We start from the raw sequence: 27,534 nt of genomic DNA, 5'->3' as shown, positions 1-27,534 counted from the left end.
GCAGCTCCTTCCACAGAGTGTGATGTAGCGCTTGATCGGCCACAGCCTGAGCGTAATGCAGGCAGAGATGTTCCGGATCCCATTCAGCTCCCATTGAAATATTTGGCGACGTATCGCTTGATTTTGACAAGGGCTGACTCGGCAGCGCACATCCAGTAGGGATCCAGCTCCGTGGCGCTGGTGCTGTGCAGCAAATCGCTCCCGGTTGCCAAGGTCCCTTCTACGCTGTCATTCTGCGGCTCTGTTGTTTTTAATTTGGTTCTGTAGCAAGCTGCAGGGGTTTTCCGCTCCAGACTGATCTGAATGTGTCTGTTCTGGCAGGGCCACTTTGGCAATGTAAGGCTGCCATCTACTGGCGCTTTCTGGCCGTGGCTGGACATTTATTTCCTTTTTAATTTCTATGCTCCCCGGTCCCCACAGAGCTCTCAGTGATGTATGTGGGCTTATCCCCATCTTACCCTCACAGCATCCCTGTGAGGTAGGCTAGACAAAGAGCACCTCTTGCCTAAGGCCACCCAGAGAGCTTTGTGGCTGAGCTCAGGGACCCCGGGTTCAAATACACCACGTCCTACCGGCACAGCAGGCGAAGTTCTTGAAGTTCTTCCCCCTTCCTCAGCTTCCTCCCGAAGGCGGAGGCTTTTGTCTGCCACATTTGTACAGCCTCAGTCAGCCCCATCGTTACCCACATCTGCAGGACTTAATACTGACCAACCTTACACAGATGTAATTGTTTCATGAGATTGCGCGTGGGAAACACTTTGAACACCATAAAGCACTATACAAATTATTGTTATAATAATTATTAGTATTATTATGTTTTACTCGCTGTAAAGTATGACTTACGCTATCTGCTTTGTGATGGTTTTATTCTACAGGTGTGTGTGTGGGGGGGGGGTTCTTTTTATTGATAACTTATAATTTTACCAATACATATTTGCCTGCTTTATTGGGTGTGCACGTGCGCGTGTGCTGAAATTTCCTCTGTGTTGATGAAATTGGAGATGCTTCTGTTCATGCCTAGGAGACGGTAAACTTCAGTTATCACCACAATGGGGGTATATTCTGAAGAAACATTCACCGTGGGAATGTTACAGGTAAAGACATGCATGCACATGCTCCCAGGAACTCCCCCATGCGTACAACGGACGTGGGAATGAGGATTAAAGCAGGCCCCCCAATGCTCTGCTGCCTTCCTTTGGCTGTGAAGGAGACATGGAATATGAACCGTTTGGAGTAGGGCGCGTGGGCTCTGTCATTGGCCCCAAGGTACACGTTTTGTGGGGTTTTATCAATTTTTAAAAATCCAAACATCTATACCAGGGGCAGTGAACCTCTTTCAGCTGGAGGGCCACATTCCATTTCGGAGAAGCTCTGGGGGGGCGCATTCCAGTGGTGGGCGGGGCCAAAGGCAAAAGCAGCCGGCCCAAACGTGCCGGTGTATTTTTGCTTAAAGCTCTTGCTGCCAGTAGGAGAGGCCGTTCAGCCTTTTGGAGGGGGGGGGGGGCTGCACAGAAGCTGGGAAGCCACCGAGCCTTCAGTGGTCAGGGAAAGGGGCGTGGCCATCTGGAGAACCCCGGAGGGCCTGGTTTGGGACCCCAGGCAGGCTGGACTGGGACCCTGGACCTGAGCTCCTCAGGTGTAAGCAATGCCTCAAAGCGGTTTGCGGTAATAGTAAAGCCGTAACAGCCAGATAGAACCATCAGGTGAGGGCTGAAATGTGCCCAGATCCTGGGCCAATAAGAACGCCTCCTCCTGGTGCTGAAAAGAGGAGAGCCTCAGCACCAGGCCAAGGTTCCTGGGGGATGTGCGCCAAAGGCATGGCACACCAGCCGCCTCTCCTGAGGTCCCAGAGGGCCTCTGCTGAGCATCTCGATACCCAGGCAGGCTTGTGAGGGAGGAGGCTGCCCTTAAACCATCCTGGTCCTGAGACGCTTAGGGCTTCCACGGTTTAAAGAAGAATAAGATCGGTTGTGATGGACTCTGCTTGAATTTTGCTTTATGTTTATGCGGAAAAACACACTTTACTTTGTTTTCCATTAAGAACTTGGCTCCCACAAATCTTTCCTTTCCCTTTTAAATTCTCCCCCTCACGTTTGTCGCCTTCCCTGTACTTTCTGCTGAGCTCTGATCGCAGCATAGCTTTAATTAGCTCTAATTAGCATTTGTGCTACATTAACGACAACAACAAAAAGCCCCATCCATGGTGGATTAAGCCAGAACCCCCTCTTGCTTTGCTGGGCCTTTTCTTGCTGCTGTTCCCAGCTGCATTGGGCGATCAAAGGGTCGGCTTCCCTTGCTCTCCGTTGATGTAGGCGAGAAAGCAGAGCTGCCACATTCCGTCCATGGGATGTGGTTCCACTGTCTTCAGGAGCTGCCTTGAAGGGAGAGTTTGGGGCAGAATGCAGCTTCTCCTCTCACCGCCTTACAGTAGGGGGTCTCGAACAGGGAGTCCGGCAGCAGGGCCCAGGTGCCTTACTCCCTCCACTACCTGGGACTGCTCTCCCTTGGAGGGCGTTACTAGCCTCATCTCTGCCCTATGGCGGCACCACACATACCATGGCCAGAGGTGGAACTGCTGCCCAGCTAGACCAGGTGACTTGAGGAGCCAACGGGGGCCCGGCCGGCCATATATAACTGTTGCTTCCGGCTTGGCTCCTCAGTTTGAGCAAGTCACCCCTGAGAGAAGCTGTTGAACAGGTTTCATCTCTCCCCTTTGCCTGCCTACTGTCGGCCCTGACCCCCAGCTGGCCCTAGACCCCCATGTCATGTCGCTCAGCTTGGCTAAGGCTTGTCTGAAATTCTCTCTTCAGCGCAGCTTTTGAAATGCATGGAAGATCTGCCCTGGGTCAGGCAAAACCATACTCTCAAATGCTGTAGGATTTCCTCTTAGCCAGCGCGTGCTGCCCTCAGTCGCTCCAGCCTCCTCCCCCCTCTGGTGGCTTCCTTGGGCCATTTCTAGGAGTCAGGCCTGAGGCGGGCCACTCCGTCTTAGAGCCAGGCCTCGGGCTTCTGAAACGCTTCGGGGGTTCCCCTGCCCCCAGCCTGGCTTCTCATGCTGCTGGCTCTCACAAGCCTTCACCTGTCTCCCAGGCATAATGGACCTCGCAGCCAGGTCTTGGGCTGTTGGAGGCCTTGTGGATCTCTCCTCTCAGCCAGCTTTCCTCATGCTGCAGCTGCGCCTGCTGCTAGCTTTCTCCCTCCAGCTTTTCTTCTCAGGTAGGACCCCCCACGCTTCGCGAACTGACAGTCAAGCACGCTGCATCTCCTTGAAGTGCCTCTCCTCTTGCAGAACAGGGCAGAGTTAGAGGTACAAGTCGCCAAAAGCAATTTTGTTTTACGTTTATTTCGGTGAGTAGCCTGTCCTGTTCTGAAGGCTCAGAACAAGGAATTACATTTAAACATGTGCGTGCGTGCACAGACACACCATTAACATTAAAAAGCAGCCTTGAAATGCCAAAGTAGCCAACTCATTGGCTCAATTCCAGCCCTCAAAAGTCAGCACGGAGGCTTCCGAATTGTTCTGGGGCGCATGTTGCCCCCCGAGCCTGCTTCCCTTGGCAGCCTGAACACACAGCGAAGACTGACGTACTCTAAAAAGAGAAGCTACCACAGGTTGTGCGCCCCTGGCGTGAGCTCAGCTTCCTTTCATTTTTACAGTGTGTGTGCTAGACATACACACCAGCATCAGTCTGTAAGAGACAAATGAAGTGCCATATGCACATTTGTCTGCCCGTCTTTCATCTTTAAGAAACAAAAAAAACCCAGACAACCCTGCGAACATTTTTAAAAGAATGACAAAACCGCTCTGGGGAATGCCGCCATGTTGGGTTGCGCTTTCACTTTCTGGTACAACCCATCTCTCCATCACACCGTGTGGATCTCAGCCTGGTTTTGGTTCCCTGGGCTTGTCTGCAGGCCTTCCTGCTTCAGATCCACCAGACCACCTTGCCAGCGCCCAGACCACAATGCAAATTCAATTGCAGCAGCCAGCGGAGGCTGGTGGCACCAATGTCATGGACGGAGAATCTGTCTGGGTTTCAGTCAGAGCCCATCGGACTTCTGAAGGAGCTGCTCAAGGTGCTTGGAGAGCTCCTGTAGAGTTCTGACCTGTTGTGACTAAAACTCGGAGTGGATTCTCTGCCCCACTGACATCGGAGCTGCCAGCCTCCACTGCTCACCCTGCATCCTGCTTGTCCACACCCCGTGGCATCCCGCAGCACCTCACAACACGCAGGCGCCAATCTAAATGTTGCGGAGGAAGCCAGCAAGAGGGATCCCTCTCCTCAGTCACAGCATGGGTCGTGCGTGCCAGGGCTGGGAGGAAAATGGCCGAAATTTTAATTGCGGCCATTCCTACAGGGGAAAGCAAAATCTGACCCCACAGTCCAACCAGGCAGTGGGTGTGAGCGCAAACAATAAATAAGCAGCACCAGCCTTCTAAAACCATCAAAATTATTATTCTTTCAACCAGCTTCAAATTGGATTGCTCCTGGGAGTCCGTTGGGCATTTTAGAACACCAGCCTGCCACCTGGACACTGCAGGACCTCTCTTCTAGCAGCTTTCCCTTTTTGGTGAAGGTTTTATGTCCATCAGTCATTTGAACACTTCCCAGAGGCACTTTTAATCTTTCTGCTCTATTTAACCTTTTAAATATATAGGTGTTTGTGGCCTTGGTAATGTTTACCGCCTGAATATAGATGCTTTTCGGTTGCTCCAAGTAAAACAGGGTGCCTTCCATTTTCTTAAACGACAAATACGTTGAGGGGAAAATGGAAAGGAGGGGACCTTCTCTCACCTCGCAATCTCTGTGAGTGAGGAGGGAAAGTGTGTGGGGGGGTGATTATGGGAAGTGATCTTTTCAGACATCAAAAAACCTGCTTTCACACTCCCAGAGACATGAAGGTTCAGAGAGGAGCTAAATTAAGTGTTTGTAGCTGAGCCATCTGTGTGCCAAGGTCTTGGGAAGAAGGCCTTGCCATATCCGAGCTCACTAGGGAGGGAGCCTCCCCCTGTTCTGGCTGTTCCCATTCTGAATCTGAGCTGCTAGACATCTCCACATGCTCAGATTCATTCCTGACAGCCGCCCTATAACAAGAGTTCTCAGGTACCTAATATTCCATTGGTGCTACTTGGGTATTAAATAATAGCGGTAGGATCAGAGTGTTTACGGCAGCCTGCCCCAACCTGGTGCCGTCCAGATGTGTTGGGACTACAGCTCCCAACATCCCTCAGCCAGCATGGGTGCTGGGAGTTGTAGTCCAACACACCTGGAGGGCACCAGGCTGGGGAAGGCTGGTGTGGAATAGAAAGAGCCTTGCTTGGATCAGACCCAAGAGTCCATGTTTCCCAGCATCCTGTTTCTGATAGTGGCCAGCCAGGTGCCTCTGGAAAGCCTACAAGCAGAGCCTTATCGGTAGTGGCACCTAGGCTTTGAATACCCTCCCCACTCCTCAGCAGAGCTCTCCAGGCACCTTCTCTCCTTTCTATAAGATGTCCAGTGAAAACCATGTGGTTTAGGCTTGCCTTTGAAGGAGGAAGAGGGCAATACATGCTTTAGAGGGCTGTTGGCTGCTTTGTAGTCTATTTTTTAATGGATCCTATTTTAACTGATATTTAATTGGCTGCCATTTTTGTGTTTGCATGTGTTATTTTATGGTGAATAGGTGTGGATCCTCCATGAGGCCAGCTGGGCTTTGATGGCCACTGTTTCCACAAAGTGACTCCCCAAAGCATCCACACCTTTACTATGTACTGTGGCTCTGTGGCACCTTCTCCCAGAAATTAATTTTGAACAAGCTTTTTATTTATCCCTTAGGTGAGCATTCTGCTGATCTCTGCTTTCTTGAGCAGTAATGAGAGTTTTGCATGAGTGTGTGTATGGTGGTGGTGGGGAGCTGTACAAAGTAATCATGCCTTCTTAAGTTATTTCATTTATATCCTCTTCTCTTTCTCCAATAAGGCCATCCAGCACTAGCCACAGTAATGAGAGGGCAAGAGTCTTTCCCCCCTGTGGAGGAGCTTTGTTTCTTCACTCCTGTTCTGAGTCTCTGGAACAATATCAAGCCTGTTCTTGTGGGCCAGTGTGATTTGGACAGAGCTGCCTTCCCACATTTCTGAGTTGTAATCAAATTTTTGAGGAGTTTTTTTGAGAAATCAGCAATCCTCTCATTCTCCCAGGAGCCTTATGCTCCAGCTCGAGCTTTTCTTCTTGATATTTTGTTATGCTTTGTGGGAGCAAATATGATTTGGTATTTGGGACGCAGATTCCACCTCTGCCTTGTACTCAGTTTCTTGGCCAAGTTACTTATCTCTGAGCCTCATTCAAAATGGGTGCTGGAGCAGAGAATGTGGGGTTCAAAAGAGTGGTTTTGTAGCTCAGCCCCCACCTCTACCTTGGACCCAGGTTCTTGGGCAGGTTACTTTTAGCCTCAGCAGTTCACCTTCTGGAAAATGGGTGTTTTGTGACTGGCCACACCCTCCATCACAGCCATTTTGTGAGAGCGCCCATGACATTCTCATAACTCCAAATGTGCCCACTGGCTCCAAAACCTCTGAAATAGATCATTTGGACCCAACACCATCAGTGGCACTGAACATCTTTTAACAGGTGGCTGCTCCTCTTTGGATCCAAATTGTACATCTGATGGATGGACACTTTCAGATGATGAGGCAGACCTACCAGCCAAGCTTTTCCCTCGGCTTTGCGTATGTCCTGTACCCTAACTCCCTTTCACCCTCCTCCAATGGAAGTGTGATGTCACAGCCTCCCGTGACAAGTCAGGTCAGAGCTGGGCTGAGTCACCTAGCAAATCACATAGCTGCTTGGAATACCAGTGAAGCCACAAGAGATTTGAGAGTGGCACCCAGGATTCTCATAGAGATACAAGCAAGGCATCAACACCATTGCTGCAAGGTCATGCATTTCAGATGGTTGGCAGACACAAACAGATGCTTTGAAAGTGGCACTGAGCAGAAGCCCAAAATCCAGGGCAGCGTTTTTAGAACGTGCCAACAGCACCGAAAATACGAGAGCAATTTTGGCTCAGGCCTGTTGCATGTTACCTAGGGCTCTTTTTTCTCTGTGCACCCAGGTGCTTAGTGAACCAGAATCTTTGTCCAGCAGTGTTGTGTGTGCTCTGGACTTTTAAAAAGAAATTAAATTCTTCACCTCCACAATCATTCTGCGTCAAGAGAAGCCAGATTTTGTAACCTGTATGAATTACCCAAATTCAGTAAATTTGCATTTGCGTGCTTTACATAAATCTGCTTTGTTGTGTGATTTCGGGGGCAGGGTGATCTTTTTTCTTTTTAAACATGGAAGCTGAATTCTGCACCTAAGGCTCCCACAGGATTGTGGCATATGCATAGCTCTGCTTTCTGGTTATGTGGAAATTGTCCTTTTCTTGCCACGGGTTTACCCCAACACTTCTGGTGTTACAACAGGAAAGATCCGTCAGGGCTTGGAAATGACACTTCTGGGTGGGCTTCAGCTCTTAAAACTCCGTGTTCTTTATAAATTCAGCTCAGGCGGGCAGAGGAGGGAGGCGTGGCTCAGTAGTAGTGCACCTGCTCTGCAAGTAGAAGGTCCCAGGTTCAATCTCCAGGTAAGGCTAGGAGGTCTCGCCTGAAACCCTGGAGAGCTGCTGCCAGTCCGTGTGGACAGTGCTGGGTTAGATGAACCAATGATCTGACTGCATAAAGCAGCTTCCGTGCCGGATCCGGGTTTTTGGAGAGCCCTTGGGCAAAACACCCTCATTGGGCCCCCTCCCTCAGTGAGTCTCCCTTCTCACTATCATGGTCACCAGCTGCTCATGCTCCTTACCCTCTTTGCCATCATTGCTCCCCCTTGCTGATGTGCGTGACAGGCAGAGAGCCAGGGAGCAAGGGGGCAGGGGTGTCTACTGCTCCTCCTCCTCACCATCACTGTTGCCTTGGCTGGAGCAAGAGGCAGCTGAATGGTTGGAATGGTGAAGAGGAGGAACAAGTCCAGGGGGCTCTTGTCAGTGGGCTCCTGTGGGGGTGTGGGCCCTCCGCAGGTGCCCAACCGTGCCGACCCTTCACAGCTTCTTATATTCCTAATCAGTATGAACCTGCTTGCCTTTGGGAGAGGCTCTCCTTCATCCCACCAACATCTGAGGAGAGTTTGATGGGGACCTGGGGAAAGACCCTTCCCTGGGGCTGACCCAGGCTTGGAGCTCCCTACCTAAAGAGGTTTGCTTGTCCTCCTCTTTGGGCCAAGACAGACATGGGCATCTTTGGCTCTGAAGCGGTGGTGGTGGGGTTCACTAAACGGAGTATGCAGGAATGAGAGTGAAAACTTCCCACCTCCCCGGCCATATCTCCCCGTGCTCCATTGCTTCAATGCTTCTTCCCCAGCTGACTCACTTTTGGTATTGGAGCCGGAGGTGGGGGGGGGGGATATTAAAGCAGTGAGGCATGGGAAGGGAGGTGGGCTTCATTCCCCCTGCCCATGCTCCACTAAGCATCCTACGCATGTTCAGTCAGAAAAAGGTCCTACAACTCCCAGCATTCCCCAGCCAGCCAAACATGCCTAGGACTGTGCTCCTGGTGTAAAATGAACCCACCAGCACTTGCGTCCGGCGTGGCCCTCCGATGGTCTTTCTCCTACAGGCTACAGACTTTCTGTTGGTTTAATTTCTGGTTTTATGCCCTGCTACATAAAAAACGCCCTTATAGCTGGCTCTTGGTTTTTATCTCAGCTTGTATTCCTCTTAGGTTTTGATAAGGTTTTTATTGTACTTGGTATATTCTGTAGCTTTATTGTTGATGGCCGCCTTATCTAGCGTGGAAAGGCTGGCTATAAATTGTGGTAATAAGTGAATGTTGTTGTTTTTTAAATGGCATCTTCAAAGCTCATCTCTACCCCAGGAGAAAATGCTGATCCTCCCCGTCGTACCACCAAACATGTGGCCCATCCCCATGGCTCAGACAGCTTCATAAAAAACCCAGAGCTTCTGTTCTCTTCTGCTGCTGCACCTTTGAAACAAAAGTAGGGAACATGGAGCTACGGAGGCAGATTATTGATTTTTGTCCCCAGATTAGCATATCTGGCAGATGGAGGCTGTCTAAGAACAGTTCAGAGTGGCATCTGTGGGCTGCCTGATGGGAACCCCCTGAACTTCACACATCAGATGTGGGATTTCATCTCTCTCTCTCTCTCTCTCTCTCTCACATGCAGCAATCCAGTCCACCCCACCACTAACCAGCTCTGTGCAGCCAGAATGAAATGTTGCTACAAGCAGAGATTTAAGAATAAAATTCCTCCATTCTTAGTTCTTGGCATGGAGGATGCAAGGACTGGGGGAGGGGGGTTAAAGCAATGTATATTGTGCTGTGAATGAACATTACTCAACAGAACAGATAAGCTAAGCGAGATCCTGATATGCATCTATCTACCTGACAGACAGGCATGCTGCTGTGACTATATTAGCTTAAATCTAATTACTTGTAAATTGTGGATAAGCCTGTATTTGTCAGATAAAGCCCAGTCCACAATCCAGTTAACTGGCTCACTACTTCCTTTACATTCACCCTTCAATCCTGTTTGCTAAGAACTGGATTAGCTGGTGAACTGAGCTTGGGGCCAAACACATACCTGGCTGATCACAGGGCACTTGACATACGTATATACATGCCTCAAAGAATCCTCTCCATGCTGTCCAGTTCTTCCCCCTCCTCCTAATCACACATGCTGATCGTCCAACCCACCCAGCAGGGTGCTCTCGTTCCCTTACATCATAGATGGCTTTGTGCCAGTATGAGGGCCTGCTCTAGGAAGAGGCAGGAGAACTTGGGTGCCTCCATGGGTTTTCTAAATCCCCCAGAAACATCCCCTTGGCTAATTTTGGAAACAGAACAGTGCTCCATTGCTCTGATCTACCAGGGTTTCTCTTATGTGCCTTCCTATGCTTGAACCATGGGCATAATTTGCAGACATTGTTCCATGCCTCCTTTAACACTTCAGGTGACACATGAACATGCATGTGGGTGCCTAGTCAACCACTGATACGGTTTCCACAGTTCCACTTGCTCCAGTTAGACCTACTTCTGTGGAGCTGACGACTGAGTGGAGGAAGGGGCTTGCTTCCTGGAGTTGGCACCTCTGGTGCTAACTGACCTGCAACCCCTGTATGAACCTTTTCCTGAAGCTGCCTGACTGTGCAGTCCTGTCCGTTGCCTTGCTAGCTTGCCTCCTTATCTTTTAATGGACCTGATCTCACCTCTCCTGCTCAAGATCCAGTGCTCCACATCTGGACAAGAGTCCATGGTAGAGTACATGCCCAGTCGCTGGGGGGAGAGATCCCAGGTGAGAGAGTTGGGAAAGACGTTCACTGGAGACCGTGGAGAGTGTTTTCTCATCGGAGCAGACAAGGCTGGCCCAGACAGATCCATTGTCTGGCCCTGCACCAAGTAGCTTCATATGTTCATACGGTGTGGCAAGTCATCAAGCTACCTCTCAGCCCAAGTTCCCCATCTGTAAAATGGGAGCAAGCTTCTTCTGCAAGCGCTGCATTTGTGATGAATGGCCGTAGCCGTAGAGATCTTTTGTTCCAGTATCAGGCTTCTGGATGCAGTTCCAAAACAGTTTGCTGTGTGCACGGCAGCCTGCCTTTGTTGTTCCCAGCGGGCAGCTAAGATTGTATTATATTTTCTGCTGACTGGCGCGCTCCTGGCGTCGCCTTTCCCACCAAAGTGCTGACTGTCCCCTTCCCCTTCTTGAGGGGGGCATTTCATTCCCGCCTCTCCGTTTGTGGGGAGGGAAGTCGCTTAATATTCTTTATAAACTGGCATCTAGTTCGGATAATTTTTGTACTCTGTGCAGTAAAAATGCAAATCCTTCTGACTTCCGTGCAATGGCAAGCATTAATAAGTGATGTTTAAATAGACTGGATTAGCAGTTTTCCTGATATATGAACAAGATCCCAGCTTCCTCCCCCTCCCCTCCCCTCCAATAATTTGCACATGCAAAATCAATTTGAATACAACACACTAAATTGAATTTAGTTTTTGTGTAGGAAATTGCACTTATCGGCCTCAGCCATTAAATTTACTGTTTAATATGTACTTTCCAGCTCACTTGGTTAGAATTCCATTGCCCTTTATCTGTATAAATTTAATTAGGCCTGATATCATCAGTATATTATAGAACTAATTAAAGATTTAGATAAGTGTGGGGTGTGTTTCTTTAATGCCCTATACAGTTCCACTTGGTGAAGGAGGAGATTTTTCCTCTTGGCTTTGTCGCGGCACCGTATGTAAGACTCAGAGGATCCAGTCTCAGAAGGTGCTTTGGAAGCAACATTTAGCAGGTTTAAATGGCCGCATCCTGCCTTTCTTGAGCGCTCCTCCTTAATTATCCTGCAGTGCAGGCCAGTGAGAAGTGTGTGCTCTTTTTGTAGATTATCTGTCACTTATCGTGGGCTTTCCTAGGTGAAGCGTGCAAGCACAGCGTGACTGCTGCTTCGTGGCGTGACAGTTTGCTGACTCACAAGTTCCCGCAAGAAGTCAGGTATCCCGTTGTGGCTGGCTGCTTAGTCATGTGTCTTCCCCAGGCCAAGCATTTTCTGAATCTTGGTCTGGCTTTGGCTTCACAGGTGCAGTGCCTGTTTGGAAACTATGGCTGGTTCGGAATGCTGCTGTCAGATTGTTGATAAGGTCCCATTATTCAGAGGATGCAGCTGGGTTGCTATTTAATTTGCATTGGTTCCCAGTGTGTTTCCAAGCCCCATGCAAAGTGCGGATTGTCGCCTTGAAAACCATATACACTTTGGGACGGGTGTATCTGAAGGACAGTCCGTTCCTGCCAACCTGTTAAGATCTGCTCTGGAGATCTGCTCTGCATCCTGCCACCGTTTGAAGTGCATGTGGCAAATACACAGGATAGAGCCTTCTCGGCGGTGGTGCCTTGGCTCTTGAATACTCACTTTCAGGAGACTCGTATAGCCCCTTTCCCTCCAGCCTTTAGCAAGAATGTTGGTCTTTTGATGCTGACTGATATCCAGGGTTTATTTATGATGCTGCAGTTTTTAATGTTAGTTGTTTGTTTTAAGTTAATTTTATGGTTACTCTTTTGTTATGAGTTGCCCTTTGCTCCTCCCACCACCACCCAATTTCTCGCCATGGGCCTGATGAAAGGCCCATCCATTGCTATCAACTGTTGAGTGGCAGTGGGTCTTGGTAGCAGAATCCAGATCTCCATCCTTGTAGATCACAGGTGTTGGACCTTTTTCAGCCCAAAGGTTGAATTCAATTTCAAAGAAAATCTCGGGGGCTGCATTCCAGTGATGCGCAGGGGCCAAGAGCAAAAGGGGCCAAAATTACCAGCCTCTTTTAGCTTACAGCTCTTCCTGCCGGTAACTAGGGAGAGTTAGGAAATGCCTGAGGCATTTCAGCCTTTTAGAATGGGGGGAAAACATGCAAAAGCTGGGAAACGATCAATGGTCAGTGGAAAGGGGATGGGCTAGGGGAGGAGGGCATGACCGTCTGGGGAAACCTGGAGGGTGGGCTGGATTTGGCCCACAGGCTGGCCAGATTTGGCCCACAGGCCTGAGGTTCATCACCCCTACTGTTGGTCTTTTCCAGCCCTGCCGTCTGAGATGTCGTAATCAGTGACAACAAACCTATCTGACAAGTATGAACTCTGCAACTGACTCTCCCATCCACTCAGACTATACTGCCAGAATTATGAATCAAAAGTGCACCTTCTTAAAAAAAAAAATGCTGGTGGAGTTCTTGCAAGCCTCCCTTTTCAGGGAGGGCTCTGTGGGGAAGCAACAATCATATCTTGAACTGCCTGCCTCAGAGGAAAGTTCCTAGATATTTTTTTTAAAAATCTCAGTGGAAAGGCAACCATGATGAAACGATCTCCCTTGAGTGCCATCAGTACTTCTCTCCATTTAAATGCTAATTTTGACTTCTAACCCAGGACCAGCCTGCATAAACAAAACAAAGCAAAACCAAAAATAATGTTTCCAAAGGTGGTCAGGGGAATTCCTGATTGAGCCTTGATCTGGCTAAGATTCGATTTCTTCTCAAGGGGAAGATCTTTGCATTTAATACCGATGACAAAGCAGCTCCTCAGACATTGCAGGCTTCCTTGATAGAAAGATGCTCAAGCCTTGTTGCCTTTGCCTCTCCCATCCCGGCTCGTGCTTAGCCTGTTACCTGTGCCTCAGAAAAGCAACTCTTATATCCAGTGAAGGCTGGCGGCTCGGATGTCAGTGGGGCAGTGAATCCACTCCGGGTTTCAGTCAGGACCAGTCAGAACTCTAAAGGAGCTCTCTGAGGTGTGGAAGCAGCCCGATCGTGGGTGTCAGCTCCGTAGCACCTGTGAATGATGCACCAGTGCCAAGAGATGCAGCACGCAGATTAGGGTGCCCTCTGGATGCTTTACTCAAGTTGTGCTACCTGACAGAATGTGTCTCCTCAGCTTCTCCAAAAAATGAATAAAATCCACAGTTCTAATGGCTGGAGGCAAAAACTATAAAAAGGGAATGAAAGCTGGCTAAGTGGCAAATTCCACTTACTCTTCCATATTTCATTACTTGATAACATCAGGAGGACAGGCCTATCAGAATTGCTTTGGCAAAAGCAAACAGGAAGCATGCCTGATCGATATGTATTAATACTTTTCAAAGACAGGGGAGGCAGAGGCTGAGCTGAGCTGCTAATCGAGTGAATGATTCCACGTGCGTAGGCCGGCTGGCCAAAGGCAACAAGAGGCCAAAGGAGGCAGTGTTTTTAATTGGACAGCATTGAAAATGCAACGTTCTCTCTCCCCTCCACACACCTCTCCCCTTTGTAGTAATTGTTGGTTTTAATTAAAAGTAATCTGATTCTCCAGTGCATGGCAGATGAATCCTGAAAGCAATGAGATCTGGATTGTGGGCAGGGAAGGGGACACGTTCAGCGTGTTCCATGGCAGTAGCAACCGCACGCATGATTCAGCCCTCCCTCAGACCCCTCAGTTGATGCCTACTTAGCATGATGACAGATCACAGCATGCAGTACAGGCTGCCCACCCTTCTCCAACCAGAATTGCATGGGGAGCGGGCGGGGGGGCTCTTCCTTTGCAGTCAGGTAATCGGACTTTCATCCCTTTCCGAAGTCACCTTTAATCCAAACCTTCTGTAACATGGTGCCCATGTCAGTCTTCTATCTTAGCTTTGTTTTTGTTTTTTTGACCTTTCATATATCTCTGTCCATCATTTCCTGACAGCCCACTTGTAGGATATGACCCTCCATTCGAATGCCAGTATCAGTCAGGGGTGACGATGTCGCAGAGATTCTGTCCCATGGAGGGAAAATGTTATGTTAGAATCGGCCCTTTAGTGCCAGACAAATGGATGCACGCGGTGTCGGCGAAGTGAATACGGAACATGTTGCTTTGCATTGCAGGCAGTACTATGAGATGCTGTACAACACGGCGGATGAGCTGCTGAACCTGGTGGTGGATCAAGGAGTAAAGTACACTGAGCTGGAGTACATGTATGCCCTGAAGCTCTTGCACCGCAGCCAGACGGGCGTTGGGGACCAAACCGCCCAGAACATGAGGCTGCAGCGCCTGAAAGAGATCATCTGTGAGCAGGCCGCTATCAAGCAGGCCACCAAGGACAAGAAAATCACCACGGTGTAATTCACACCCGTGCTGGCCTTTCCATGGCGGGAAAGGGGGGTTGTTGCTTCCTCCACACAGGCTGGAGTCACTTCGTGCTTGGCTGCAACTGATAAGAATTACATTATTATGGGAAGTGGTTGTCTTGTTAGAGCAAAGCGGGGGAGCTGTACCTATGGTGTGATATTTGGGCCATGTGCCCGTTTCATGGAAAGCTGCTCTGATGTTGTGGGGGTGGGGAGACCATTTATCTGGCAAGAGGGGATTTCCAGATGTTTGTCACCAAGATGAAATTGAATGCAAATGACTGGTGACTTGATTACATTTGAGGTCTAACTGGATTCCTTAGCTGGACAAGGGGCAGGGAACAGAAAAGGGAGGGATATCGGTCATTCATTTGATCCAGTATAATTTACAGTCTGGAGAAAAGCTGGTGAACAATTTCAAGCCATAGTTGAACTCTAGCTGTGAAAACTAGAGGAACCGGCATGGCTGAACTTCCGTCCCCTCCCCAGTTCATATAGAGTGGTTCCAGATTGTGCCAATGCTATCATGATATGCAGTTTACACTTGTTTCCAAGATTCTCCTTTTCCCAGATAAGCTGATTATGGAGCTTGTCCACCATCTTGAATGATATTTGATTAGTTCAGATGGAAAACAGATTACATTCATACCAGAAAGTGAAAAACGTGGGGGAAGTTGGGTGGGAGGAGGAGAGACTTGTGTACTGGTCTGCACTTTGGATGTATGCAGACGGTCATTTACCAAATAGCAATTTACTGTGGCGTGCAGCTTTATTGTCCAGCCAAGTAATGAGAATTTTGCAGTTTTTCAGTTGGTTGTGGAAAGATTCACTTCACCACTTCAGAGGGGTGCCACAGTTGACCAGCCTATTAAGCGTTTTCATGCGTACCGTGGAAACCCAGCCCTTGGTAAATGGTCCTCTGCATTCATTAGAAGACTGTCCTGGAGATACCAGGCCAAAATTCACAAAGGTCATTATCTCTGCTATGATGGTGGATGTGTGCAGGAATCAGCCGCACTCAGTGGGAGGGTTGGGGGGTTCTTTAGAGGTTTCTCTCTCCAGTTCAAAAACAGAATTTGGATGTTCACAGCTAGCTTTGACACTTACAACCCAAGCACACTTTTTGCACTGCAACAAATCTGAGAGGTCGTGTTTGTCCACACAGCACACCTGATCCACCTGTTCAGCTAGGTCGCCCTGCTATACAGGTCCCCACAACCTTCCTGGCAGGGGATGGTGATGAAACCAGTATAAACTGGCAGACTCCCAGCTGTCATTGCAAAGAGGTCACTTAGATGTCCCCCCAGACTTCAGGGTGAGCACAAGTGGGTTAAAGCCACAATGTGGTGTAGGTGATGTCTGAAAGATCCAACCTCAGCCTTCCCCAACTGGGTGCACTCCAGACCTGTTGGACTGCAATTACTAGCACCCCCAGCCAGGTTGGGGAAGGCTGTCATGCGGTGGAGACTGGTGGCTCCGATGTCAGTGGGGCAGTGAATCTGCTCCAGGTTTCTGCCAGAACTCTAAAGGTGCTAAAGGAGCACCTTGGATAGCACCTGAAAACTGGAGCGGATTCACCACCCCACTGACATCGGAGTCGCCATCCTCCACTGCTGCCAAAGCTGGACACTAGAGCTCCCTTAGCACTTCACTGCCACAGTTTGCCCAGATCTGCTCCTAATCATGTCACCTTCTGGCCATCACTGAAAAGGCTTCAGTCAGCCAGGGCCAGAGACAAGTACCTTCTCCTCCCCTTTTAGAGCCCAGTGATTTTGGGCTGCTTCATTATAAACATTTTCAAAATGGAAGTCCCGGGACTCAACGCTGCCAACAGCCATTGCCCTTCAGAGCAGGAGGACGGTTTGTGTTCTGTTCTCTTCAGACAGGCTGCATGATGCCTCCACCTACAGCTTGAAGCGGGAATCACCCTCATGGATCTAGTTCCTTGCCCTCTTTTCCCCAGCTGCTTACACTGCTTTCCTTTTGGTTCGACTGGAGAATTAAAGGATAATTTTGGAACCACTCATTATTGTATTGTGGTTTGCTTGGATGCACTGGTGCTCTCTTTGGCTAATTCAGCATCTTCCGTGCAGGGACTTTAAAGAAGGCTGCAACCCGGAATGGTAACCTTGGAGGCACAGAGGAGAGAGACCTGTCTCGGGTCACAAGAGCCCAAGGGGTCTGCTTGAAGATATCACTGTGCTTGTTCATAATGGCCCTGGGCTGGTACTGGAGTGGTAAAAGGTAGAGCGGCTTTCATCAGCCTGTTCCAAACGAAACCCTCCAGGCAATGAGCATATTGAAGAGCCCCCTATAAAGGCACTTGGACCAATCACTGCAAAGTAACATCAACCAATATTTGGCCATAGAGGGTGAAACTAGATATTACAAGGGAATCACAGCATTCTCCATCTTGTATCTCCCTTCTAATGTTAAGGCAGGGATAGACAGATGTTTGCAAGGGAGAACTGGCAGGCAGGAGAGGGCACTTATCTCTCCCTCACGCACACGCACACACATTCTCCTGTACAAATACCAGAATACTGTTTTAGTTGGTTCCCCCCCCCCCAAAAAAAAGAAGCTGGAAAACCAGAAAACAAAAATAAGCTTTCCTTTGGGGAAATTTGCCCTGGGGGAGAGGCCTGCAGGGGGTGGGGGGATTGGCAGGTTCAGGAGGGGTTAAGCACTCCTTCCTCCTGCCCTAGGATCCTCCCGTGAAAGAGCCCCCTATTCGTCCATTCCCGTTAACTCAGCTCATGCAAGTGCAGCCAAGGGAGACTGAGCTACGAACAGCATCAGGGGCCAAACGTTGAGGCAAGTGGGAGGAAGACTAGAGTGCTGTCCACCCCCTTCTCTACAGTGCCATGACTGTCTCTCCCTCAGGATGCTACTGGTGCGGGATCAGTGCTAGTAGCGCTAAGAATACAATTATTGATGGTGGAGACAATTATTTACTGACTCAAATTAATAGGTGGCAGTTTTGTGTATATTAGGTGTATTTTGCCATCCATTAGTATCGCACAGCTATTAAGCATGAACAGGTACACACGTCTTGCTGTGAGCTTAACCTGGCCATCAAAACCCTATCCCACGTATAAAGTTCCTCCAAACTGCTGAAAGAGGTGGGCCTCCAGAATGAGAACATTCTACAACAGACCGATGGACCCTCATTCTGCAAACTGGCACATGGATTGTAATTGGGAGGGCTCAATTGGCTTCCATTTCTATGCAATCAAGAAATATTTGCTGAGACACCCAGTACATGACAACAACGTACCAGCCAGAGGCAGCTTTTTGCTATTAGAAAGCACAATTTAAGGTTCATCCAAGAACAAGCAAGGGCGACTTTCTAATAGACCAGCTGATGATTTGCCAGAGGTGTTTTGCTGTACAGCTCAGTGCGGGAAATTGCAAATGCTTGCTTCCAAAACCCTAACAAGCCAATCTTCCCCCTTGATTGCCACTTGCTCCTGCACCTAAGAGAGTGAACTGTGAACACTGAGGCGCTGAACATCCCCATAAATTGCCACTGATGAAAAACAAATTTGATGATTATGGCTGGGCAACAAACTGCCTGAATTGGGTTTACTACTGCCTCCCCACACCCCTCCCGGCTTGGCTCAGCCAGGCCAAAGCAGCAAAAGGAGAGGAAAGGCAAAACAAGTTGGAAGTCCACCTCTGCCCACTGGTTATCCACATTTTATCCCTTCACTTCCAGTGTAGCAGGGTGAGTAGAATGCCGGGTCTAGATATGGAAATCCTGGTTCAATTCTTTGCTCAGCCATAAAGCTCACTGAGGACCTGCTCAACGCGACACAGGAAATCCATGATTGGTTCTGCCAGTATGTCTTTTCCCTTTTCCTAAAAGTGGCCATGTGTGTGTGTGTGATTTGCATCAGGACCACGGAATAGGTTGGATAACCCGACCACACATCAGTTCCTTTTTAAAATAAGTTTATTTTTCAGATGTGTCATTTACATGAAAACATTATCTACAATCCATATAAACACTAAATTACTACCAATTTGTCAGGTCAAATTATGGCACAAATACTAGCTATATGATGAAAAAGGATCTACATAATACTACATATATGAATGTACCATTAACTTAAATACAAAAATAGGGTAAATAATAACAGAAAACATCACATACTGCTTGCCTTTACACCGATAATTTAGGAGATACTAAAGCAGAAATTGTTTTTCCAATATTTAATCAAAGATTTCCATTCCTTCATAAATTTGGGATTCTTCCATTTACCATCTCTCAATCTAACTACCTCACTAATTTTTAATTGTGCAATTTACCAAACTTTAGGAAACCGTGCTTTACGTGTAATTGGTTCTGTATTTTTCCATTTCTGAGCAATAACATTTTTTGTTGCCATTAGCAAAATAGGTACCCTTTGTTGGTGATTTTTGGGGATCTGAGATTGAAAGACCTCCAGTAGGACTAAAGAACAAGGATGTGGTATTTCCTTAGTTTAGTTCTGTGGGTTCGGTGGAGAGAACTCGCGAGGTGAGTTGACCTTCCAACTTGCCAGCCTTTAGGCAAACAAGCAGCAAGCGTCAGGGTAATTTTGAGAAGCGTCTTTATTCTTACACAACAGATAAAAATCAACCGCCTTAGCAACTTGAGCTTGCTATGCAGACTAACACGTATTAACTTAGTCTTCCCCAGCCTGAGGTCCTCCAGATCTTCTATACTACAACTCCTGATGACTGGCCATACTGGCTGGGGCAGATGGGAGTTGAAGTCAGAAACATCTGGAGGGTACTGCAAAGGCTGCCCTAACTCGTTCTATTATCATTATCATTACCATTATTATTTCTGTACCGCCCCATAGCCAAAGCTCTCTGGGCAGTTTACAAAAGTTAAAAATTAAAATACAATTTACGAAGTTTAAAAACCATTTACATAAAAGCGTATGGACAATATATGCAAACGACATATAACTAAAAACATCTTTGAACTAGAAACAATTTAACAAAAAATAAATAAAAATCCAACAATAAAACAACACAGCTTAAAAACAGTATACAGAAGTCAGCGAAAGCCACAAGAGTCCTCAAAAGGGGAGGCCTGCCGGAATAATAGCGTCTGTAATGCCTGCTTAATCTGTAATTAATTAATTAATTAATTAATTAATCTGTAATGCCTGCTTAATAACCTTCAACGAGGCCAGCAGGCTCATTTCCACCGGCAGGGCATTCCTCAGCTGAGGGGTGGCAAAGGAGAAGGTCCTCTTGCACATGGCTGCCAGGCTCATGTTAGGCAGCCGCAGCAGAGAGTCCTCAGGGGACCCTAGGTGGTGGACTGGGATGCAGGGGAGGAGGCCCTCCCTGAGATGCCTTGGACCTAGGCCACGTACGGCTTTAAAGATAAGAAAAGAGACTTTATATTTTGCTTGGAAACAAATTAGCAGCCAGCATAAAGATTTTAAGAGAGCAATCCTATGGCCACTAGACAGCGGCTAGACGGCCATAGGTATATGCCCCAGCTGTGAGCTGCTAAGGTTTGGTGGTGCCGAGATAATGATAAGCTAGACCCAGGTTTGCTTACAGGGAGCCTTTATTGAGTACTTGCAGCACACAGGTGTACCCAATGGTTGGATCAGACAGCTTCTCTGATCCCAGAGCCATGGGGTACAATCGGTTTTATACCATACATGTCAGCAGTGAGGCAGCATGACAGAAGCAAGCATTAATTAGCATTCATCTGCAACTTTCCCAGCATAGGCTAACAGTACTTGTTCAGAGGGGAAACAATCAGAACTTTCCCAGCACAGACACCTGTAACTTGGCATAAACAGAGCCTCACTTCTCAGGCGCATCCTAGGCCCTGATAAGATACTAGCCTTTGTTAGCATGGAATGTGCTGAGGCAGCGCTATTGACCTCTGACTCATCTCACATGCTCAGAGTCCCACTAGAAAGGAAATTGCATGTATAATGAACCTAAGCCAAGCATTATGGGTCTCTAGGCCCCTCTAAAACTACAGGTGACTTGGTTACACTCCTGGGGCCATTACAATACGATATGCTGATTTCTGGAAACCGACCTCCCCGCACTGCCACACTGCCTCGAAGGCAGCCTCATCCTCCGTGCTTGCAAGAGGAGCGCAGAGGGGCCGGAAAGGGGTGTGGCTGGGGGCATTCCAAGCAGGGCAGGAGAAGCGCAGAGGGAACGATCCCTTCTGTGCTTCTACTGCCCTGCTTTGGATAGGCAGTCACCTCTGAGTTCGGGGGCAGCCTAACTAGATAGGATTGCACCCTAAAACCGGTGTAATATGGTCTCCACAGGTTGTCCCAGAGACCAACCTGGCAGCCATATTTTGTACCAGTTGAAGTTTACGAACTAAATATAAAGGCAGCCCCAAGTACAGCTCATTGCAGAAATCAAGCCTAGACGTTGCCAGCATGTGCACCACCATTACCAGGTCCACATGTTCCAGGAATGGGCGTAGCTGGCATTATCAGCCAAAGTTGATAACAGGGACTTCTCACCGTTGCCTCCACCTGGGGTGCCAGGAGAAGGGTTGGGTCAAGAAGCACCCCCACTCTATGAACTTGCTCCTTCAGGGGGAGTGCAACCCCGTCCAGAAGTGGTTGACATACCTCAGTACCTGAATTAGGGCCCTTCGCGATGAGGAGGAGCAAAGAACCTGGCACAGAAGGGTGCTTTTCCAGAATAAAAGCAACTAAGAGTCTTGTGGCATCTTAAAGACTAACACTTTTATTATGACATATGTTTTAGTGGATTTCAGTAGATGCATGAAGTGGGGTGGGCGTGCGTGTGTGTGTGTGTGTGTGTGTGTGAGAGAGAGAGAGACAGAGAGAGAGAGAGAGAGAGAGAGAAAGCGCACACAATCAGTCACTCTCCCCGTGTTCCACTGGCTGAGTGAATTTACACTCTGTCTTTATCCTGAAATTGAAACCTGCTGAGTTGTTAATAAGGAACAACCAGTGAGAAAGATTTGAAAGATTATTTAGATATGTTGTGGCGAATTGGCTTGCGTAACTCAGTGAAGTCATCAGCTATGCTGTGCAGGGCCACCCAAGACGGACAGGTCATGGCGGAGAGTTCTGACAAAATGTGGTCCACTGGAGAAGGAAATGGCAACCCATTCCAGTATTCTTGCCAAGAAAACCCCATGGAAAGTATCACAAGGCTAAAAGAGATGACGCTGGAAGATGAGCCCCTCAGGTCGGAAGGTGTCCAATATACTACTGGGGAAGAGCAGAGGGAATTTCCAAGTAGCGCCAGAAAGAGGGAAGCAGCTGGGCCAAAGCCGAAAGGACACTCAGCTGTGGATGTGTCTGGTGGTGAGAAGAAAGTCCACTGCTGTAAAGAACAATATTGTTTAGGAACCTGGAATGTCAGATCAATGAATCAAGGTAAGCTGGAGGTGGTCAAGCATGCGATGGCAAGATTGAACATCAACATCTTGGGAATCAGCGAACTAAAATGGACAAGCATGGGCGAATTTAATTCAGGTGACCATCATATCTACTACTGTGGGCAAGAATCCCTTGGAAGAAAAGGAGTAGCACTCACAGTCAATAAGAGGGTGGGAAAAGCAGTACTGGGGTACAATCTCAAAAACGATAGAATGATCTCAGTACGAATCCAAGGCAAACCATTCAACATCACAGTAATTCAAGTCTATGCCCCAACCACTGAGGCCGAAGAAGCTGAGGTTGATCGGTTCTATGAAGACCTACAACACCTTCTAGAACTAACACCAAACAAAGATGTCCTCTTCATCATAGGGGATTGGAAAGCTAAAGTAGAAAGTCAAGAAATCACCGGGATAACAGGCAAGCATGGCCTTGGTGTACAAAATGAAGCAGGACAAAGACTCATAGAGTTTTCCCAAGACAACACGCTGATCATAGCAAACACTCTTGTCCAACAGCACTAGAGGCGACTCTACACATGGACATACCAGATGGTCAATATCGAAATCAGATTGATTATGTCCTTTGCAGCCAAAGATGGAGAAGCTCCATACAGTCAGTAAAAACAAGAGCTGGAGCTGACTGTGGCTCAGATCATGAGCTGCTTCTTGCAAAATTTCGGCTTAAATTGAAGAACATAAGGAAAACCACTAAACCATTCCGGTATGACCTAAATCATATCCCTTCTGAATATACAGTGGAGGTGAGGAATAGATTTCAGGGATTAGACCTGATAGACAGAGTGCCTGAGGAACTATGGACAGAGGTCCGTCACATTGTTCAGGAGGCAGCAGCTCAATCCATCCCAAAGAAAAGGAAATGGAAGAAAGCAAAATGGCTGTCTGATGAGGCTTTACAAGTAGCTGAGGGAAGAAGGGAAGTGAAAAGCAAGGGAGAAAGGGGAAGATATATCCAACTGAATGCAGAGTTCCAGAGAATAGCAAGGAGAGACAAGAAGGCCTTCTTAAATGAACAATGCAAAGAAATCGAGGAAAACAATAGAATGGGAAAGACTAGAGATCTTTTCAAGAAAATCGGAGATCTCAAGGGAACATTTTGTTCAAAGACAGGCATAATAAAGGACAAAGAAGGCAGGTACCTAACAGAAGCAGATGAGATTAAGAAGAGGTGGAAAGAATACACAGAAGAACTCTACAGGAAAGATCTGAATGTCCCTGATAGCCATGATAGTGCGGTCACTGAGCTTGAGCCGAACATCATCGAGAGTAAAGTCAAGTGGGCCTTAGGAAGCATTACTAACAACAAAGCTAGCGGAGATGACAGTATTCCAGCTGAGCTATTTAAAATCCTAAAAGATGATGCTGTTAAAGTGCTGCACTCAATATGCCAACACATTTGGAACACTCAACAGTGGCCACAAGACTGAAAAGGTCAGTTTACATTCCAATTCCAAAGAAGGGCTATGCCAAAGAGTGCTCAAACTACCATACAATTGCACTCATTTCACATGCCAGCAAGGTGATGCTCAAAATCCTACAAGCTAGGTTTCAGCAGTATGCGAACCGAGAACTACCGGAAGTACAAGCTGGGTTTCGAAGAGGCAGAGGAACTAGAGATCAAATCGCCAACATTCGCTGGATCATGGAGAAAGCAAGAGAATTCCAGAAAAATGTCTATTTCTGCTTCATTGACTATGCTGAAGCCTTTGATTATGTGGATCACAACAAGCTGTGGCAAATTCTTAAAGAGATGGGGGTACCAGACCACCTTACCTGTCTCCTGAGAAACCTGTACAAGGGACAAGAAGCAACAGTAAGAACCAGACATGGAACAACCGATTGGTTCCAAACTGGGAAAGGAGTACGACAAGGCTGTATATTGTCACCCTGCTTATTTAATTTATATGCAGAGTACATCATGATAAACGCCGGGTTGGATGAATCACAGGTCGGAATTAAGATTGCCGGGAGAATTATCAACAACCTCAGATACACAGACGATACCACCCTAATGGCAGAAAGCGAAGAGGATCTAAAGAGCTTCTTGTTGAGGGTGAAAGTGGAGAGTGCAAAAGCTGGTTTGAAACTCAACATTAAAAAAACGAAGATCATGGCATCTGGCCCCATCACTTCCTGGCATATAGAAGGGGAAGAAATGGAAGCAGTGACAGATTTTATTTTCTTGGGCTCCAAGATCACTGCAGATGGTGACTGTAGCCATGAAATTAAAAGACGCTTGCTCCTTGGGAGGAAAGCTATGGCAATCCTAGACAGCATAGTAAGAAGCAGAGACATCACCTTTCCGACAAAGGTCCGTCTAATCAAAGCTATGGTTTTCCCAGTAGCAACGAATGGCTGTGAGAGCTGGACTATAAGGAAGGCTGAGCGCCGAAGAATCGATGCTTTCGAACTGTGGTGCTGGAGAAGACTCTTACGAGTCCCCTGGACTGCAAGGAGGTCAAATCAGTCCATCCTAAAGGAAATCAACCCTGACTGCTCATTGGAAAGACAGATACTGAAACTGAAGCTCAAATATTTTGGCCACCTAATGCGAAGAGAAAAGTCGCTGGAAAAGCCCCTGATGCTGGGAAAGATTGAAGGCAAAAGGAGAAGAGGACGGCAGGGGATGAGATGGCTAGATAGCATCACCGATGCAATGAATATGAACTTGAGCACACTCCGGGAGAGAGCGCAGGACAGGAAGGCCTGGCGTGCTGTGGTCCATGGGGTCACGAAGAGTCGGACACAACTGAACGACTGAACAACAACAACAATTATGGCTCAAGCCTGCGCCCAGCAAGCTTCAACTCTGGGTCTTTAATGCAGAAGACAGGAACACTCTGATTCTCCTCGCCTTCTCATGGCCCTGGAGGAGCACAGTTTATCAGCCAGGTGTTGCATATTAAATAGCAGTCTTCCCCAACCTGGTGCCCTCCAGATGTTTTGGACTATAACTCCCAGCATTCCTCACCATTGGAGCTGATGGGAATTGAAGTCTAGAACACCTGGGGGACACCCGGTTGGGGAAGGCTGATTGAGACAGATACGCAGACACACACCAATATTTTACAGTTCAGCATTAAATGCAGGAGTTCATGGTGTTAAAACAGTTCCAAATTGTGACCCTGGAATCTCCTCCTGGAAGCTAGGCCCATGTTGTCCTCCAATGAATGATGTCCAGTCATTCTTATCAGGAGAGCGAGTGTGGTTTATTGCAGCTTTCCTCAACCTGGTGCCCTTCAGGTGTGTTGGATTACAACTTTTATCATCCCCCAACAGCATGGCTGTAGAGTGTTGGACTAGGGCTGGGGAGACCCAGCTGCCACTGCCTGGCCAGCCATGAAGCCCACTGGGTGACGTTGGGCTGGGAGCCCTCTCTCAGCCTTGCCTACCTCAAAAGTTTACTCTGAGGATAAAGTGGAAGAGGGACATATGTGCTGTACTTATGGAGGAAAGTGGAATCAGCATGGAATTAAATAATTTCCCCATCTAAACCAATTTGTCCCTAGCCAGCTGGATTATAATTTAAACTCACATGTGGCTGGAAAAACAAAAACAGGATTTTGCTGTGGCCTGAACTGGCTGGGATTTGAGAGGGGGCTGAAAACATGTTGCTGCAACCCCAGGAGTGCTGGTTTCCACTTGCTGTTGCACCTCTCAGTGCCCAACTGGTGCCCTCCAGAGATGCTGGACTGCAGCTCCCAGCATGCCCCAGCCAGCCTGCTAGGAGCTGCAGTCCAACCCATCTGGAGGACACCAGGTTGCGGAAGGTTGTCCTAGTGCATGCATTTGCGTCATGATTCTCCTGGAACATCCATCCTTACGTTTATATATGGGTGAGAAGCATTTCCGAAGCCCTGGTGGCAAAATGGAGCCTCTGTGTTTGCGTGCGGCGTGCCCCCTGACGTTGTGCCAGCTGCTGTGGACAAGCGGTGAGAGATGCCTGCTGTTCCCGTGCCCTGCTTGTGAGCTTCCAGAGAGATTTGGCTGGCCACTGTCGGAATCAGAATGCTGGATTGGATAGACTTGGGTTTGAGCCAGAACGGCTCTTCTTGTTTTCTTCTGCTATTCTGCACAATCACTGCTGAAATGACTGGGAGGGGTGCTTTTACCCAGCATTTTAATAAGGCGTGGGTGGGAAAACTTCCCAATGAATCGCATGCTTTATTAACAAAAAATGTACGAGGAGACCTGTTTACTTGGCCAACAGTCTAGGGTGGCTGGAGACTGGCAGAATGCCCTTGGCTTGGCTGCAGCCACAAGAGAACGGTGTTCATTCAGACATCTTTCGATTTCTGGTTGTTGGTTGGTTTGTTTGTTTGTTTGTTTCACATTAGATCAATTGGGTGTCAGCTTAGGGTTTTGTTTTTGTTTTCTTACTGAGGCTCTTTGCAGCCCATCACAGCCCCAGTCATTCCCCAGCACGTCGGAGGCTTTCAAAACTCCTCTGGCAGTCGTAATGCATCTTGCATCTGAAATACATACGGCGGATGGGATCCAAATAGCCAGCCATTGCAGCGAGGCACCGCGGAGGAGTCATTCTGCTGGAGATGAGTGAGGAGGGGGCCAAAGCTGAGCAGATGGTGGGGCGGGGGGGGGGTCGGTCCTGAAGTTTTTAATAATCCCTTCTCTTGGCTGAATCCTTGCAAATCCCGGTGGAAGGGGCAGGCATTTTCCAGATGGTGGGAAATAAACTCTGGAACACTTCAGTGTGGAGAACTCATTAACCTAGGCTGGCAAGATTCCAGGTTCCACAGAAGTTCATGGAAGCCGCCCCTGGGGCCAACCTCTCTCTTTTGTCTGCTCCCACCAAGTTAGCAGCTCAAGTCTTCCATGGATGGATGGCCAGCCTAGCTGTTAATGTGATTATGGGTGGCTTCTTCCGCACAGGGAACCCGCCTTCACCAGATGGAATTCTCAACACGATTTTAAAAACAAACCATTTAGAGATGCCACTTCCTTAATGCTTACCCCTGTGACCGTGCCTAGGCCTTGAGCTGAAAATCTTATCAACTGGGCAGTCAAATGAAACCCAGTTCAACTTTTTTGAGAAGAGGCGTGATCCAATAAAAACGGTTAGAAGGAAGGGCTTCCTCCCTTTTTTGAAGGTTTCCTGCCAAGACTTTAGATTGACCAATTTAAGTTACCCTCATTGACTAAGGTAGGTACTTGGTAGTTAGGAAGGCACATGAATATATCTGGAGTGCTTTGTAATTTGCATGACAATAAATCCCGTTAATCAAATTAGAAGACACACAAATAATGAATTTTAATCGTTAGGTGCCCTGCCTTGCACATTACCACCTATACCAGCCTTCACCAACCTGGTGCTCTCCATATGTGTTGGACTGCCAGTGGCTGGGAATTATGGGAGTTGCACTCAACACATCTGGAAAGTAAAAAGGTTAAAAAACATCTGGAAAGTGCCAGTTTGGGAAGGTTGCTCTGT

General features: G+C 48.0%; 1 protein-coding gene across 3 annotated transcripts in view; it reads left to right on the top strand.

Annotated features, from left to right (window-relative positions):
- The window catches only part of EXOC4 (exocyst complex component 4), a 545,732-nt gene extending 530,772 nt beyond the window's left edge, over positions 1-14,960 (top strand). For all 3 annotated transcript variants that reach the window (XM_084809036.1, XM_084809035.1, XM_084809037.1), the window contains one exon: positions 14,420-14,960. In XM_084809036.1, the coding sequence (XP_084665162.1) occupies positions 14,420-14,657 (238 nt within the window). In that variant the 3' untranslated portion in view covers positions 14,658-14,960. The remainder of the gene's footprint in view (positions 1-14,419) is intronic.
- Positions 14,961-27,534: the final 12,574 nt, after the last annotated feature.

Source organism: Heloderma suspectum, chromosome 7 (assembly GCF_057233095.1).
Source record: "Heloderma suspectum isolate Gila_16-S chromosome 7, 16-S_ref, whole genome shotgun sequence".
Taxonomy (NCBI): domain Eukaryota; kingdom Metazoa; phylum Chordata; class Lepidosauria; order Squamata; family Helodermatidae; genus Heloderma; species Heloderma suspectum.
This window is presented reverse-complemented; position numbering and strand designations above follow the sequence as displayed.